Here is a 17,008-nt window from a genome sequence, read left to right on the forward strand (position 1 = left end):
ATGAATTGGTCATAACAGTGTCAGCTCAATTTCCGTTTCGTACGCTTTTGTAGCTGCTTTACCGACCGTACTACGTGATATGTATGATTTTCATTTGTGTGTGTGTGTGTGTGTGAGGGAATGAGTGTGACGCATAGGACGGGTAACATTTCGTTTCGCGCGTCCTACAAAGCTTTTCTTTTCTTTTTGTTAGAAAGATATACGAGAAGAAATAATAATAATGAAAAAAAAAGATTGAACTCAATTGAAAGTACATGAATTCCAAAAAAAAATTTTGATCATACTAAATATGCGTGAGATTCGTTAAATAATATACGAATTACCGATCATCACTTTGTCGATTTTCTTAGTCAATTTGTTTAATAAAAACGAGACGGTTCGTAAATTCATTAAAGAAAAAAAATCGAAAGAAATAAAAAGAAATAGGAGGAAAAGGGGGGAACAAAAAAATGAACTCATTAATGTAGGGATATGAATCTGTCGAGCCGTCACGTGATGACGACGTGAGCTTAACCATAATGAAATATTTCAAAAGTTAATATTTCATAAGCGCTGACTCGACTGAAGCCCGGCTGAATTGTTAAATTAATCTTTATTCACAGGATATTATGACATGGAACGTGTCAATCTTTCACCTTCCTTCTTTTTTTTCTTCTTTGTTTTTTCTTTTTTTTTTCTTTTTTCTCTGGTAATAAGATCGTTCAAAATCGTCTGAAAAAAGGGACAAGAAAAAAAGAAAGATGGTCGATCGTTCGACAGAAGAGAAAATTAATTACTTTTGAAAACTTACGAAATCGCATCGATCTTTTAACCAACTCGAACAAACTATTCTCACATCGGTTAGTCTTAATTTTAATAAGCAGATTCCTCGATAAAACCGTTGTTGCGTTCGATATAACAAACGAGTATTTGAGAAGAAAATAAGTATAATAACTTTGGGAAAAAATATGTGTGCTTGTGTCAGAGAGAGAGAGAAATAAAGAGAGAAAGAGATAGAGAGATGGATTGTTTCACAAGGGAAAGAAAAATATTATTTCGTGACAGATATATAAAATATATTTAATATAAAAAAGAGGAATAATAATTGAGAAAGAGAGAGAGAATAATAAAATAATCTTTTATTTATTATTTTTCACATTTAATGGAAACAATAAATTATGATGAATATAATATAATATGTAGTATAAAAATATACAATTGCTTTGAATGATATATGAAAAAAAAAAAAAATAGAAGAAGAAGAAGAAAGAAGAAGGAAAATAAAGTAAACTATTTGAAAATTGAGGAGATTATCAGAGAAACGAATGGAAATATGTCTATGTTCGATAATGCGATTAAAGGGGGCGGTGATAAAATAGAACGCGCGAGGGTTGCAGTAGCGAAAGAGGGAGGAGGGAGGAACAGAAGCAGGAGGAGGATCGAGAGAGAGAGGAGAGAGGGCGAGTCTCGTCGCGTTAAGAAGAAAATCTTCTCCCTTGATAAAAGGAAGAAGAGAGGGAGAAAGAGAAGAAGATGCGAAATATTTCCGCAAGAATTTTCACAAGACGAATGCTTGCGTGCCTTTAACGTTTTCACGTTTTTCACGGAGCCTTATACTATGGAAATTCAAAATCTGTCCTCACGATTTGCTCGCGTGCAAATCGTCTTACGTGATTTCGGTTTTACGATGGGAAGAAAAAAGGTATAAAATGGGGGAAAAAGAAAAATACGAAAAAGAAGAAGAAGAAGAAGAAGAAATTGAAGAAGTACTTTTTATATACGAAATAAATTCTATCTTTTCTTTCCATTCAATGTTCTCTCTCTCTCTCTCTCTCTCTCTCTCTTTCTCTCTCTTTCTCTTGTTGTCAATGAAAAATAAAAATCTTTAATACGTGAGTTATTTTAAACGCATAAAAAAATTAGAAATAAATTCACTTTTGTTACATAGATTTGTGATTGATCAAATTCGTAAGATGCATTAGATATATGATAGATCTCACTTTTATGCATTTTTCTATTGTAGTTAATTGAACTCAATAAGAATCTAATATATATGTTATAGACTATATTTGGGAAATCCGGAATTATGAACACTGCGTAGGCATTATTCACAATGGCAGGGGTTTTTGGGCAATGAAGGAAATGTATTCATATTTTCATATTTCTCACATTTCTTAGATACCGATATCCTTGCCCTTATCTTGTTTCTTCTCATCTTTTCGAGGAAGCCTAAAAATCAACAGAAGGAGTTCCCCTTTATCGTTTCTCCTTTCGGCTCGCTCGATCGGCCAATCGAGCAACCGACCCCCCGACACACACACTCACTTTTGTGTGTGTGTGTGTGTGTGTGTGTGTGTGCGTGCGTGCGCATATTGCCCGATAATGTATTCTTCTCAACATTGCCTAAATAGTAGTTTGATATTCTATAGGATACTAAAGTATTATGTACAATGCCTAGGAAAAGACTGTAACAATTCTTCTGTTTCCTACATTTCCCAAAAACGCCTGCCATTGCGAGTAATGTTTACATAGTGTTCATAATTCCGGATTTCCCAAATAGCCTATAACATATATATTTAATTTAAATTTAATACAATAGAAAAATGCATACAAGTGAGATTTATCGGAAGATCATTAGTCTATAAAAAGTTTAAAACCGTATTGAGTTTCTTATTTCTTTTCATTCATTCTTTTTCTCCTAAAGCTATTTCGAAACTGTCCGTCCCTATAGATCAGAAGGACAAGGAAGAGAAAACAAGTCACCTAACACGATCACGATCGAAGGATCACGATCTAATTAAAAGCACCTTATTGGACGTGGTCAGTCGATCGCAAAGAAGGAATCTCACTCATCTGGGATAAGTTAAACTTTCTCTCCTATATATCTATTTATCTATCTCTTTCTTTTGCCAGGCATTCCCATTCTACTCTATCTCTTTTCGAGATTTTCCCCTGAGGGGTATATAGCATTTCTCCCTTCCTTACTTTTTATCCATGCTCCTACTTCTTCTCTTTTTTTTTCTTCTCTTTTCTTCTCGGTGTTGTTTTTTTCTTTTCTTTTTTTTTGCCTTTCTCGAAGAGTAGGCACGTTTGAGAGAAAGAGAAAGAGAGAAAAGTCTCGGGTTGTATAATTCATGGGACCGCTTGGCGTTCGTGGTCTGTTCTCCCTATTTACCCGCCCTACCTTCCTCCCTCTCTCCCTTTCTATATATAGCTATCTCGGTTTCTGTGTCCAGAGTCTTCTCTTAGCTTCAGCCACGTATCGAAGCTGGTTGGTGGTTCTCTAGCCCCCAACAGCATCTCAATGCTGACCGACCACCAGATTAGCCCCAGGAAATTGCCAAACTTCTCTTCGGCAGAAAAGTCGATTCCAAAAGTCGTTCCACACAAGCGGCCTTATTCCTCTAACCTCCTCCTCCTCCTCCTCCTCCTCCTCCTCCTCCTCCTTCTTCTTCTTCCTACTCCTTTTGCAGACTTTTCTTTTTCTTTCTTCGACTTTTTCAAGTCGCCACACTGTCGCTTATTCAACCACCCAAACCACCCCGCGTCTACTGATAAGATCACTGATATTGTCTTATTCTTTCTTTTTCTTTTTCTTTTTATTTTTATTTTCCTTCTTCTTCTTCTTTTTTTAAAAGAATTATATTTATTATGCTTTTTCTTTAATTATTTCGTCGCTATTAAAACATTAACTGTTAATGTACGTTTAACTTTTATCACTCTTATACCGATTATGACTCCACATTATACAACACCAATTTCTACATTTATTTACAATGTTTTTTTAATCTAAAATTGAGAAATGCAATGGGTTAAACCTTTTCACTTTGGTTTATATGTTTCTATTTTGTTACCAATAGCTTCCAACGCTTTTAAATGTTTCATTTGAAATTAACTTTAACGAAAAAATAAGTCTCAACTTAATCAGTTTGATAAGAGTAAAAATGTCGAGTCATACTCGACGTAGGAGAGTGCAAAGAGTTAAGATTATAATAATCTGCAATTTGTTTGGAAATTGTTTCGTCGATATTTTACGCTTTTGTTTTCTCTTTTTTTTGCAATCATTTTAAGAAAATTTGTTAAATTTATTTTAATCGGTATAAGCTAATCATAACAATAATATTAATTCATTATTACGAACATCTTTTTTATTATTGTGTCCATTGGTAATTTTCTCTCCCTTACTTAAAAAATATACCATTTTGCGGATAGCTAAACGTCTCGATTCGTGGAAGCGCGTACTCGGTGCAATTGGAAAGATTTTAGCTAAATTAAAAAACGCTTTACGCTGCTCTCTCTTTTCATCTCTTATTCTTCTTCTTTACCTCCCTTTACTCCCTACCTTCTATGCAGCCTATCTTCCACCACTCCTCTTCTTTCCGGTAGCATACTTTTATTTACTCACGCTTCGTTGGCTCGAAAGATCTTTACCTTCTTTTTTCCTTTTCTTGTCTTTTCTTTTCTTATTCCTATATTTCTCTCTCTGTCTCTCTCTCTCTCTCTCTTTATAATATTATCTAGGTGTATATACATTTAATGAGAATATAAGAAAGAAAATTTAATCTAGAAAATATTATTATTTTATAAAAAAGAATTTATTATTCTTGTAGTCGTTTGTAAAAACCGAGAAAAGTCTTCCCGATTAAATTGTTTAATTAGAAAGGATCTATTTTGTTTTTTTTGTAAATTAAAAATAAAGCGACAAAGAGGAAGACGGGATAGAAATATATGATTTAAAAAAATAATAAATGAATTAATTAGCATCGGGGGGGGGGCGAGTTATTGGATTTAGAAATAATCGAGCAATTGTTTCCTGTCTTTATTTATTTTTGAATTTATTTTTCAATCTCTCGTGTGAAATAGGACAAAGAGAAAGAATAGTCATCGTGAGAGAGGAATATAGTATAGAATAAATAATTTATCGAATCTGTGCTGTAGGAATTCGCGAGACGCTATGAAAGTACAAAAGTTTGGGGAAGGAACCCACCTTCGGTGTTCTCTTTTGAAACTTTTCTTTATGTGTATATGTGTGTATGTGTATATGTGAAACGTAGAAGAAACAAGTATAGTATATAAGTGGTACTACGTGCGACTCCACATGCTTTTTTTTTACTTTTTTCTTTTTTTTACTTTTTTCTTTTTTTTCTTTATTTTCTTTTTTTTCTTTTTTGCGGTCCAACAACCCGACGGTGGTCCATATCGAAAAGAAAGAGTAAAAAAGAGAAAAGAAAAAGGAAGAGAAAAAATAAAATAATAAAGAATTTTTACACCTTTTGAAAGAAGAAAGTTCATGCTGCTTTCTCGTCGTAGCGTTTGCTTTCGTAACATAAGTTTCACCGAAGTCCGATCGATTAATAATTAAAATCATCGAGGAAACTTAACTATCTATCTTGCTATACTTACTTGTTGTATACTCTACAAAGGACAAGAGCATTTAATTATGTATTTAGAATCTTATGGGATTATTAATTAAACTCTCCTACTTCTGCAGTATGAGAAGATTGTCTTTTTTTTTATTTCTTTTTTTTTTTCTATAGTTTGAAACAACAATAAAATGTCATTCCTTCGTTGGATATTTCGATGGGATATATAATTAAATAAGAATCATATTCTCTATTTGACTGCAGAATGTTGTAAAGAAAAATAGATAGTTAGATATATATGTATAAAGAGAGAGAGAAATAGAGAGAGAGAGAGAGAGAGAGAGAGAGAGAGTGAGTAAGAGTAAAAGTACGTAGGACAAGTTTACTCGTTCGTTCGTAGAAGATTTCATTAGCGAAATTTCCGAAGGCAAATGCAAATCTTGCGGGGACTTTGATCCACCGTTCTGAAGTTTCCATTCCTCCTAAATTTCTAATCGTCGGATAATATCGCGAGTTAGTTCGTGTCGTTTCAAAAAGTTGAACACAATTAAAAAGAAATAGAGAGAGAGAGAGAAAAAGATAAAAATATTAAGTAACGAAGAACTTCACGAATATAAATTATTTGAAATGTCGTATTATTTAGTTTCGACCAATTAATTTTTTCAATTATATATCCCATTGACAAGCAATATTGAGTGAAATTAATTAATAATCCAATTTCAAATCGTTTGATACGTGAAAAAGATTTCATACTCGATATCAATTTCACAACGAGGAATTCCATTTCCAAAGATATTTGATTATGAATTTCTAATCAGATCTGATTCTCCCATCGCATCGAGTTCGATTTCATTGAAATAATAATACCTTTGCTTCATAACATTATTATTGTTGTTAATATTATTATTATTATTATTATTAATATTTTTATTATTTTATTAAATATAATAATACATTTAAAGTGTATTTGTGTAATGAGAATGTGTAGTCAATATGTGAAGTGTTTTTAATAATTCCAAATATTTAGACGTGTCCATAATTTAGACGATTTAAGAATAGAATACATTTATTAATAATTTAAACATTCATAGCAACAGTGTTTAATTCAGAATAATAATCGTCGTTAAACATATTCTAGTCATATCTTTAAGAAAAAAAAACGAACGTTAATTCTACTATATAAACAAAAACAATAATTATAATAAAATAACAATAAATATGACGAGAGACGAAAAAATAAAATATAGAACGAATAAATCAAGCGTTATTTTAAGTGAAAAAAAAAAACAAAAACAGAAACAATAAGTAAATACATAATTTCTTTAATAACTTTAAAGATCGGAGTGTTTTTTCTTTTCTACTTTCTTTATCAACACTTGACAAAACGAGAGAAAGATAAAAGATAAGGGAAATTGTAAAGAAGCATCGAATTGGTCTCGCCTAATTAAGAAAGAAAAAAGAAAATACCGAGGATAAACGTTGACAGACCGAGCGCATAAAAATGGACAATTAAATCCGCGTTCTTTGTAAAAAGAAAAGGGATGGAAACAAAAAGGAAAGAAATAAAACGTTGAAGAGAGTAGGACGAATAAAGAAGAAGAGAAAGAGGAAAAGGACATTGTGCATTATGTATAGGTAAGAAGCTAGCTCGTCGAGACGGCAAAAGCAATGGCTCGAAAGAAAGAGACAGAAATAAAGAGAAAGAGAAAGAGAAAGGGACAGAAAGACAGACAGATAGAGAGACATATAAAGAGAGAGAAAGAGACAAAACGAACATCCGAATGAATACGATATTGTTGCTATCCACGAAACGCCCGCAAGTTTTGCTGCTTTCCCCCATTCCCCCCTCTCCTCTTACTTACTTCTTCTTCTTCTTCTTCTTCTTCTTCTTTCCACTACTATTACTACTACTACTACCACTACCCACACCAACTACCTTACCCTCACCCTCACCCTCTACCCACCCCTTCTCCCGTCTAGAACCGTACATTGGCCGCGGTTTGACTCAACTATGGAATAAATTAGTTGCGCTCGAGGTTTTCCTTGGGTTGGAGGAAAAGTAACTGGGAGGGAGGGATGAGAAATGGAAAGAGATAGAAATATAGAAGAAACTAGAGAAAGACCGAATGAGAGATAAAGAAAGAAAAGAAGAACGAAGGATAGACAGATGGATAGACAGACGAGAGAGAGAGAGAGAGAGAGGAAAAAAAAGGACGAAGGGTGGAACCGCATGGAATGGTCGGATATCAAGAAACAGGGGTACTTTGGCCCTTAGGCGGTCCTTAATAATAAATTCATATCTCTGCGACTCTTGCTTCCTTTTTTCTTTCTCTCTCTTCCTCTATCTCTTTCTCTCTCGTCTTCGTCGTCTTCCTTCTAGTCCTTCCTTTGGTTCCACGAGGCACCCTTCGGGACCACGAATGCGGGGTATGGTTATCCCTTCCCTTCGCGAGCCCTCGCAACCGAGACTACAAATCTCTTTTTTATGTCGCTTAATAAAACTCGGCTGACATATCTCTGACTGCTACCACTTAATTTCGGCGGATACGTTCCTTCTCTCTTTCTCTTTTTTTTCCCCCCTCTTTCCATCTCCATTACACTCACGCATACACTCTCATAGTATCTCCTTCATCCACTCGCTTTATTTCATTGTTTTCTTTTTTTATTTTTTTCGTTTAAATATTTCTTCCCTATTTCAAATATTCTTCTTTTATTTTCGTTCGTTTCTTTTTCCCATTGATCCTTTCGTATGTCATAATAATATATACTTTAGAAAGTTTATCTAAAACAAAAAAAATAATATTTAATGGGGTAATATCATTATTTTCAGATTCGATCGGTTAGAATTTTGAACGATGTCCGTATCCTTTTTGGAAAACTCGAGAAAAATGAAGAAAGGAAGGAAAGGAATGAAGATAAAAAGGAAAGAATAAAAATGAAAAAGGAGAATAAGAAAATAGGGAACGAACAGAGGGCAAAGCAGTCCGTTTACGGTAGCCTTTTTACGTTGGTAGCCTTTTATGCTAAACGGCCGCTTCATTTGAATGTCGCTAATGCGAAAAACCGATGCATGCTAATGGAGAGTCCTCTCTTTTCTCGTTTCTCTCTATCTCCTCGTACTATCTCTTTTTCTGTCTTTTTTTTTCTCCCTCTAGCTAACTATCTATCTTTCTATTTCTATCTCCCTTTCTCTCGTATATATGTAACTACGTTTAGTATGCACGCATGTTCGCGTACACACGCGGATATATAGACCGTCAACGGGGAACGGCCATTTATTCGTCAACCCTTTATGTCATATGCATACGTTTAGAATCGTAAAATCATACCTCTATCTATAAAACCATCCTTTTTATCTCTATTAACGATAATTAACTTATATATACGGAATATTTAAAAAGAAAAAAAAAAAACAAAAAAGAAACATTATTGATAAATGAGTTTGGAGGGTTGATAAATCATCGTATTTTGTTTATCAAGAAGTATTAACACCCATTTAGAATTACGAATTTAAATGCATAGAGATAGTTGCAGACAGAAATTTATTGGAATATTTTATTAATATATTACTTATGCGATAATTAAATTATTTGAGAATATAATTAAAAATTTACTCTAATATATTCTATTTTGAAAAGGAATAATAATATTAAACTGTTTGATGATATAAATTATCCTTGATTAAAATTTGAATAAATTTATCATAGGCAGAAGAAAAAAATAAAATACGTATTGGGATATTTGTTGAAACACAAATGACCTAATTTAACAGCTAGGCCATAAAATTGAATTTCTAAAATAAATTACACGATGCTTCTATTCTTAAATATTTTATCATTTTTTTCTATTTTTTATTCTTTCATGATTCACTTATGTGGAAGTACATTTGTTTCCCCCATTGTCTATTTGTAGGATTCTCTTGCATAAAACTAAACAATATTGTAATACAGGTGTTTAGAAACTTTTAAATTATTTTTTTTTTCCAAATAAATAAGAATCTAGAAATACATGTACTATCATAAAAGTATTTTCCGATTAAAATTCAATACAACCCAAACGGATTGTTTATAATCCAAAAATAAAACATTAAAAATTTATATTACATAATTATATTTGTAAACAAAATTCATAACAATATTAAAATACGTATCTTTGAACATTAATTGAAACAATTTGTTCAAAAACTGTATCATCAAAAATATCGTAAAGTACCTTCGCGGAAATCCGTTCTAATAAAAATTATTTAACCGACGGTAATTAATTAATAAACATAAAAAATACTAGTAAAAAGAAATCCGTCGAAGAAATAAGAAAAAGCTACAACAACAAAAAGAAACAAAAGATTATAAGCAAAAAAGGATTAATGAATAATATTAGAAAGATTCGATATAAAAAGGATGAAAGCAAAGATCGATTAATCGAAGGAACGGTAACCCTTTGGCAAATACGATGAGCGTTTTAACTCAGCTAATTAAGGAGGATAAGAGAGGAAAACTAGGTAGTAAGCTCACGTTCAATAATATGATGGTAGGTATAGGTTTGCGATACGTACTCTGGGCTATGTAAAATAACGTACATAGCTATCTCTCTACCTATCTACCTACGGTTACGCTTATAAGAAAGTGGTTAAACTGCTTGCGGGCTTGGAAGGAAAATTACGTGACTAGTCGAGATGCCGGCGTCTCTGTCGACTTCGTAAACAGCCGCAGTGCAACGTTCAAGGCGGCCTCCGGGCTTCGGCCTTGAGTTTACTGTATACAGAAGCGAACCATCTGCGACGATCCGTCATTAACTTGGCAAACGCTCTTTGCGGATGGTTTAAAGCGTGAATAAACAAAGCAACACTTACTGTATAGCCGTATGACGCCATCTGTATTGCCACGTGGATTTTTTGCTACGCACTTGTATGCACCATAATCTTCCATCTAATAACAATAACAACAACAATTAAAATGGGATAGAATATAAATAATTAACCCTTTGTGAGTGCTGAATACTATTAATGCTGAAATGTTTTTTAATGGAACGGAATAGTTTATTATTAGTGCGATTGTTTCCGTTGTGTGATATTATTTTTATCAGATCTAATAATAAATTATATTTAATAATTACAATTTTTATGTAATTTTCATGTGACAAGACTCAAAATAATAATCAATACGCGAACCAACATTACATTATTTTACATTCTTTTTATACATATTTTTTTTACATATTGACAAACACGTATATGCGTCTATAGACCACGCTGGCAACTTTTACTAAACGCGTATATGCGTTCATAGCAGTCAAAGGGTTAATTGTTGTCGAAATATGTTTTGTTATTTATTAATAATTATATACGAATAGACGTGCGTTGCTTTTGGAAATAGATTCATTTTTTAATTCGTTTATATTATTTTTAATATATATACAAAATGTTAACTTATTGAATATCGAGATACAACGTCAGCGAACATGAAATAATCGTACGAATGAACGCACGAACGGACGAAGTTTTCGACCTACGCCACAGTTAGTTTTCGCGTATCACCTGTTGACTCTGAAGTGTTCGATAGGTTTCACTCGCCAAACTAGGGGAGCTTATCTTTTGTCAGATTTACATTCGCATAAGCGTCTACACGTACACGTACACGTACACGAACACAAACATGAACACGCGTGAATATTTTTATTATTTATTCAGTTATTAAATTACATTATATATATATATATCTTAAAATTATTATGTTACATCTATTCGCATAATTCATAAATTCATAGATTTAATAAAGAAAAAAAAATAAAAAGAGGTATTTAACAATTACCTGAATGTCGTAAATTTCTAGGGTCATATGAGTCTTGTATGATGGCACCTCAGGAGTAGAAACGACCTTGTATTTACTGCTATCGTGAATCATGTGCTTGTCTTCCCTGGTCCAATAATTTAAAGAAGTTGGATGAGCTTCGGTATAACATTCCAACTTGACGGAATAACCTAAGGGTGCGCCAACCAATTGGTGTGGTATCGAGAGCATAGGGGGAACTGCAACAGAGAAGTGATTGATTGGCTCATAAATGTTCCAATTACTAGGAATACACGATGGGCCTACGATCGATATCTACCAATTCTCCTCCAACATTCCCCTACCTTCAAATCCCAAACCGACCGAAACGATACTCCAAAGCATAAAATAAACCTTCAAAAATCGAGAAGCAAACCATTCATACGAAAATATATATCGAATTTTAGATATAAAATTGCATCGGTATGTTTTTGTGTGTGTGGATATTTATGCATATTTATTTTGAGTCATATACAAATAAAAGTTGTAAATTTACAATTTTGGTGGAATTTATTATAGATTAATTTAATTATTCGATCATTAGGTCAAATTCATTTCGATAATTGTTTAATAGATATCTTTGAATTAGTTGTATAAGCTTATCATATATTTATAAATATTTCATTTATTATTGAATCGTGAAATATGATTATCTTTATTTATTCCAGAATATTATCAATTAGAAATGAATTGATATGATCAATAACTAAATATGTATGATTGACTATAATAATTAATTAACGAATATAAGGATTTTTACTAATTATATATTTAATTAATTAAAATACATAGATATATTAACTATTGATCGCGTTGTACTCGTCTCATTTTGTATAAGATAAATTTTTGTTCGTTTTTTTTTTCTTTTTGTTCTGAAAATTCGATGAGAGACACAAAAACGATGTTACTTTTCATTCGGACGAGGACGAACGACGATGACGACGATCGTTATTTATAAGACTTCTGTCTCTCTTTCTCTCTCTCTCTCTCTCTCTCTCTCTCTCTATTTCGTATCGTTACCACGAGCACAAAATGTCAGAGCTCGCGTTACCAACGCAAAACTTTTGCATGCTAGCCGATGAAAGCGATTAATCTTTATGAGGGAGAGAGGCGGCTTCGTTTACGGAGAACGTGACATGAGAACGATGGCCGTTAACGATCGTTCTTTACTCTCTCTTTCTCTCTCTTTCTCTCTCGTTTTCTATTTTTATCTTTTTTTTTATCTTATGACTTATATTAAAGTATTCCATATTTTATTTATTTTTATAACCATTGTTTTTAATAAGATCATTAAGATCATCATCAACGTGTACAAATTTATGAAGATTTAACGATGGAAAAAAAAGTTTGTTAAATTATCAAAAATTTGATTTAAATGAAATAATTATCGATTGTAATATTCAGCATTAATATCAATTTAATATCTAAATTTAACCGTTTCATTACCGTAGCGACCCATATAGGAGTGTTTGATTAAGTTTCATATTTATTTTTATTGATAAGATTTTTAATGATTATTTCAATAGGATTATTTAGGATTAAAATTGTGATATTAATGTTCGAACGAACGAACGAACGAATGAAAGATTCGATCGAAGTGTGATTTCCTTTAAAGTTTCGATTGAAATAGGTTGTCTCGTGCAAAAGTTGAGGAACTCCTACGACATGCTATACTTCTATATTTATAATAAGAACAAGTGTGCGTGTCTATTTGTGTGTGTATGTGTGTATATATGTGTATTGGTCTATAAAAAGTAATCTAATTTTGATGAGGGAGAGAGAAAGAAAGAGAGAGAGGAAAGGCTTGCCATGAACAGGTGAATCTCATGACACTCGTGATAATGTCAGCTCGTGCAGTAGTTGTGGGTTTAATATAAGTTAAACTTTTGCTAAGAATATACCAGAAGCAGCTGTCTCCTTTCTTGTTTGGTCGCTTCCTTCATACGTGTATGAGTGTGTGTGTGTGTGTGTGTGTGTGAAAAAGAGAGAAAGCAGAACTTCGAAGATTTTAACTTTCATCCAGCAAATCGCAAACAAACAAAATTAATAAATGAATAATTTCTAATAGAAATAAAATATATTTTTCTGTTGATTTATCGCTAACGAAAAATGAATATATAAATAATAGCAAATAAAAATTTAAAAAATCATATTATTTTTTAATTGATTTGACTTAAATATTTTTCAATGGAGTAATTGATTAATTTAAACAAAATTCTCACATTGTGTAAATAATTGCCATAAATTATTATTCCAAAGATATTGTAAAAGACCATTAATAATGATGGTTCTTTAGATTACAATTGAAGACGTGTTTCCTAGATTTCACGATTAAAGAAAGTTTCGTATTAAAAGATCTTTCAGGTTGAAATTTGAAGCTTCCTCCTACTCATCGCAATTCTTATTCCTTCGGAGAACTTTCATCATGCCTATGAAATACTAAGGGTTCTCTACGAACGTTGGTAATTTTGAAAGGTCTACCCTTTTATGCGATCTAAGAATATACTTTCAGTTGGAAAGAGAATGAAAGAAAGATAGGAAAAATGAAAAGTAAGATAGTAAGAAGGTAAAGAAAACATGCGTCGTTTTTCGATATTATAGATTCGTCAATTTTTCCTTTCGATTTTTCTTAGTATTGTAAGAAAAGGAACTGTATACTGCCTGGCATCATTTTGCCATGGATTCGTCAGATCTTAAGGCAGGAAAATCTTTATTGTAGTAAGACGTAAGCTTATGATAAGAAATATCCGTCCATTGTTAGGGAAGAAAACACGATATCTCTTTTCGATTTACAAGGAAAATGTTTGTTGCTAACCAACCTCCTTCTCCTCCTCCTCCTCCTCCCCTCCTACACTTATCTTATTGCTCGTATTACTCCCTTTTCTTTTGTGCTTATTTTCTAGCCGGTCGTGTTGTTGCTTTTGATAGTGCTTTTGCATTTCCGCGTTGCAACGAATCTAAAGTAAGCAGCAACCGTGAAAGAGGATCGAAAAGGGCACGTAGATGTAAATGACTTTAAAATTTGAATAAAGACCTCCTGCCGAATGGCCGCAGGAAGTAACACGCCCAGGTCCTACTTTGCGACCCACCACTGGGAATTCCTGCGCCTCTTTATCTTTTCCTTCCTTCCTTCCTTCCTTCCTTCCTTCCACTGAAGTCATCAACCTGACTTTAAACCGAATTTTCACCGACTTTGGCCTCTTCCTAACTTTTCCTACCACATTCTCCATCTCTTACTCCTACTAGAGACTACTCTCTCTTTCTATCTAATATCCTTTCGAGCTTTCGAGCTTTCCCGAGCTCTTTATGTTGTTACAAGATTGCACGACGTTATGAAAAATTTATCGCGAACGTCTGAAGAATGTGTAAGATCTTCCCTTCGGACTTTAGTTACTTACTTACTTACTTACTTACTTACTTACTTACTTACTTTCTTTCTTTCTTTCTTTCCCTTTTTCTTTTTTTCTTTCTTTCTTTCTTTCCTTCCTTCCTTCCTTCTTTCCTTCCTTCCTTTCTTCTTTCTTTCCTTCAAGCTTTCGTTTCATGAGAAAAGCAAAGGACGAATTTATAAAACGTAAGACTCGTGTATACCGTACAAACGAGAATGGAAATTAGTTCGTTTTCAACAAGTAGATATAGGAATAGTAAACTAAATCTTATTATTTGCTAAATAAAATCTTTTGAAATTATTTTCATATTTTTTTGTTCTCCTCATTTTCAACCCCCCTTTTCTTTCGACTATTCTCATATCTAAACAAAAACGTCATCGTATCGTAGCCATTAATAACACTTAAGTGAAATTTCTCGGCTGTTCGTTGAAAATTCATCGTGGAAAATAATAGAAAAGGATTTATTATGATTAACGATGTCCGTTTTCTTCATCTCTCTTTATCTTTTTTTTTTTTATTCTTCTTCTCTATATTTTTCTTTCTCTTTATCTTTTATTGAGAATAAAGTTACTGTTGTGATGTTATAGATAAAAGATAGGCTATAATTTTTTTGTCTACTTGTACATTATTTCGAAGATTAACATTTTCACATAAGAGATGAAGAAGGAAAGAACGAAAGAAAGAGAGATAGAAAACAATCTCTTGAACTCCTTTGAATTTTCTTTGTTTGTTCTTGAAAGTTTTGAATAAGTATATGGATACTGAGTATATTGATGCTATGTACATGTACGGTGAATATACTTTCTTACATTTTTTAGTAGCTTTCTAGCTGAGAAATTGGACAACAGAAGAGCTTGGATAATGTAATTTACATGCAAGAACAGTAAGAATGATTAAACGAAAGGAAAGTATTTTGTATTTACAAATAACCTTTGTAATCTCTATGTATATATTTTTATTAAGATGCATCAATAAATTATGTTGGACTTTTTTATTATTTTATGTAAAAATTAAAAACTATAATATACTGTACACTATAGTACTTTAATTTTAATTTCAAACATAATTTATAATATTTATATCATTGCAGTATTTTATATTAAAAATAATAAATAAATAATACATGAATATTTATAATATATTATTCTTAATTTGAACAAACTAGATTATACAATAATGAAATTTAAACAAAATGATTTTTAATCAAAATATTCTGTAATTTTGTTGTGATATAAAATATCGGAAATATTTAATTTTCAACATTAAATACAAATAATATTATGAATAAATGGTCTATTTTTTTTTCGTTAAAGATTCTCGAAAAAAGTGTCGGCACATAGACGTAAGAATTTTTCGAAAAAGAGAACTAAAGCGTTTCGATTCCAAAAGAAGTTCGTAAAAAGAAAGTTTAAGTTTACCGACTTTCGAAGTGAGAGAAAGACCACCGAAATTGGTTTGTTCTCGTTTAATCTAGAATTTCCTTTGAGAAAAGACTTCTGTAAACGAGGACACGATTAAATTCGATTCTTTTCTTTCTCTATTTATTTCTTTCTCTCTTATTTTCTTTTCTTTTCCTTTATTTTCTTTCCTTCCCCTTCGTTCATTCATTCATTGATTGCTCTCACAAGATCTTTCGACGAAAACGTTTACAGATTTCTTAAATTACATTATTTATTATAGCAATGAATAATAATTATTACACAAATTATTTGAAAGAAGACGAGAAAAAAAGAAAAAGAAACAATTCCCTAAGGAAATATTATAATATTGAATATAGCGTTAAAATATAATATTTAAAAGATAATCGCAAAGTTTTTTTCTCGATTGATGATTAATATAATATATATACAAAAAATCAAATAGAGAGAGAGAGAGAGAGAGAGATAAATAAATAAATGAAGAAAAGGTAAAATATGTGATGGACGTGAAATCATGTACGGATTATTTCGATTAGACGAAACACCTTGAAGACGTTCTTAGATCGTTCGCGAGTCAGCTCGAGAAAGCTTCTCCGATTTTCCAGGATATTCCTGCTAGAACGTCCTGGCACGTAATACAAGGTCGTGAATTACTTTGGATTTCAGGGAAAGGTTCTTGTCGTCTCTCTCTCTCTCTCTCTCTTTTCCCTTTTCTCTCAACCCCTACAAGAGTCGAGGCTGCCGACGACGACGAGGGAGTGTCGTCTTCGGATAGCGCAAAGGATATCCGACACCTTCTTAAAATGCAAAACATTCCGTCTGAGAGTGAATGAAGGGATGGGTTGGCCTCTGAGAAAAGTCGGCTCCTAGGATCGAAGGTGTGAGTATACACGATGTCCTGGGTTCCTTATTGCTACGACGAACTTAGGTCTTTAAGTGTGTGTATTCTTACTAAAGAGAGTGAACGTGTAAGTGTAAGAAAGAAAGAGAATTAGAAGAGTGCTGATTCGGTGTCAGCTTTTTTCTTTTTTTAC

At 32.4% G+C, this 17,008-nt stretch overlaps 1 protein-coding gene across 1 annotated transcript in view; it reads right to left on the reverse strand.

Annotated features, from left to right (window-relative positions):
* Positions 1–17,008, reverse strand: part of LOC122523872 (neurotrimin-like) — a 232,764-nt gene that overhangs the window by 33,457 nt on the left and 182,299 nt on the right. Inside the window, exons 6-7 of the mRNA XM_043645812.1 lie at positions 11,150–11,367; positions 10,192–10,267 (exon numbers count right to left, since the gene is read on the reverse strand). Of these exons, the coding sequence (XP_043501747.1) occupies positions 10,192–10,267; positions 11,150–11,367 (294 nt within the window). The remainder of the gene's footprint in view (positions 1–10,191; positions 10,268–11,149; positions 11,368–17,008) is intronic.

This window comes from Polistes fuscatus, unplaced genomic scaffold (genome assembly GCF_010416935.1).
Source record: "Polistes fuscatus isolate 324 unplaced genomic scaffold, CU_Pfus_HIC Scaffold7, whole genome shotgun sequence".
Lineage (NCBI taxonomy): Eukaryota > Metazoa > Arthropoda > Insecta > Hymenoptera > Vespidae > Polistes > Polistes fuscatus.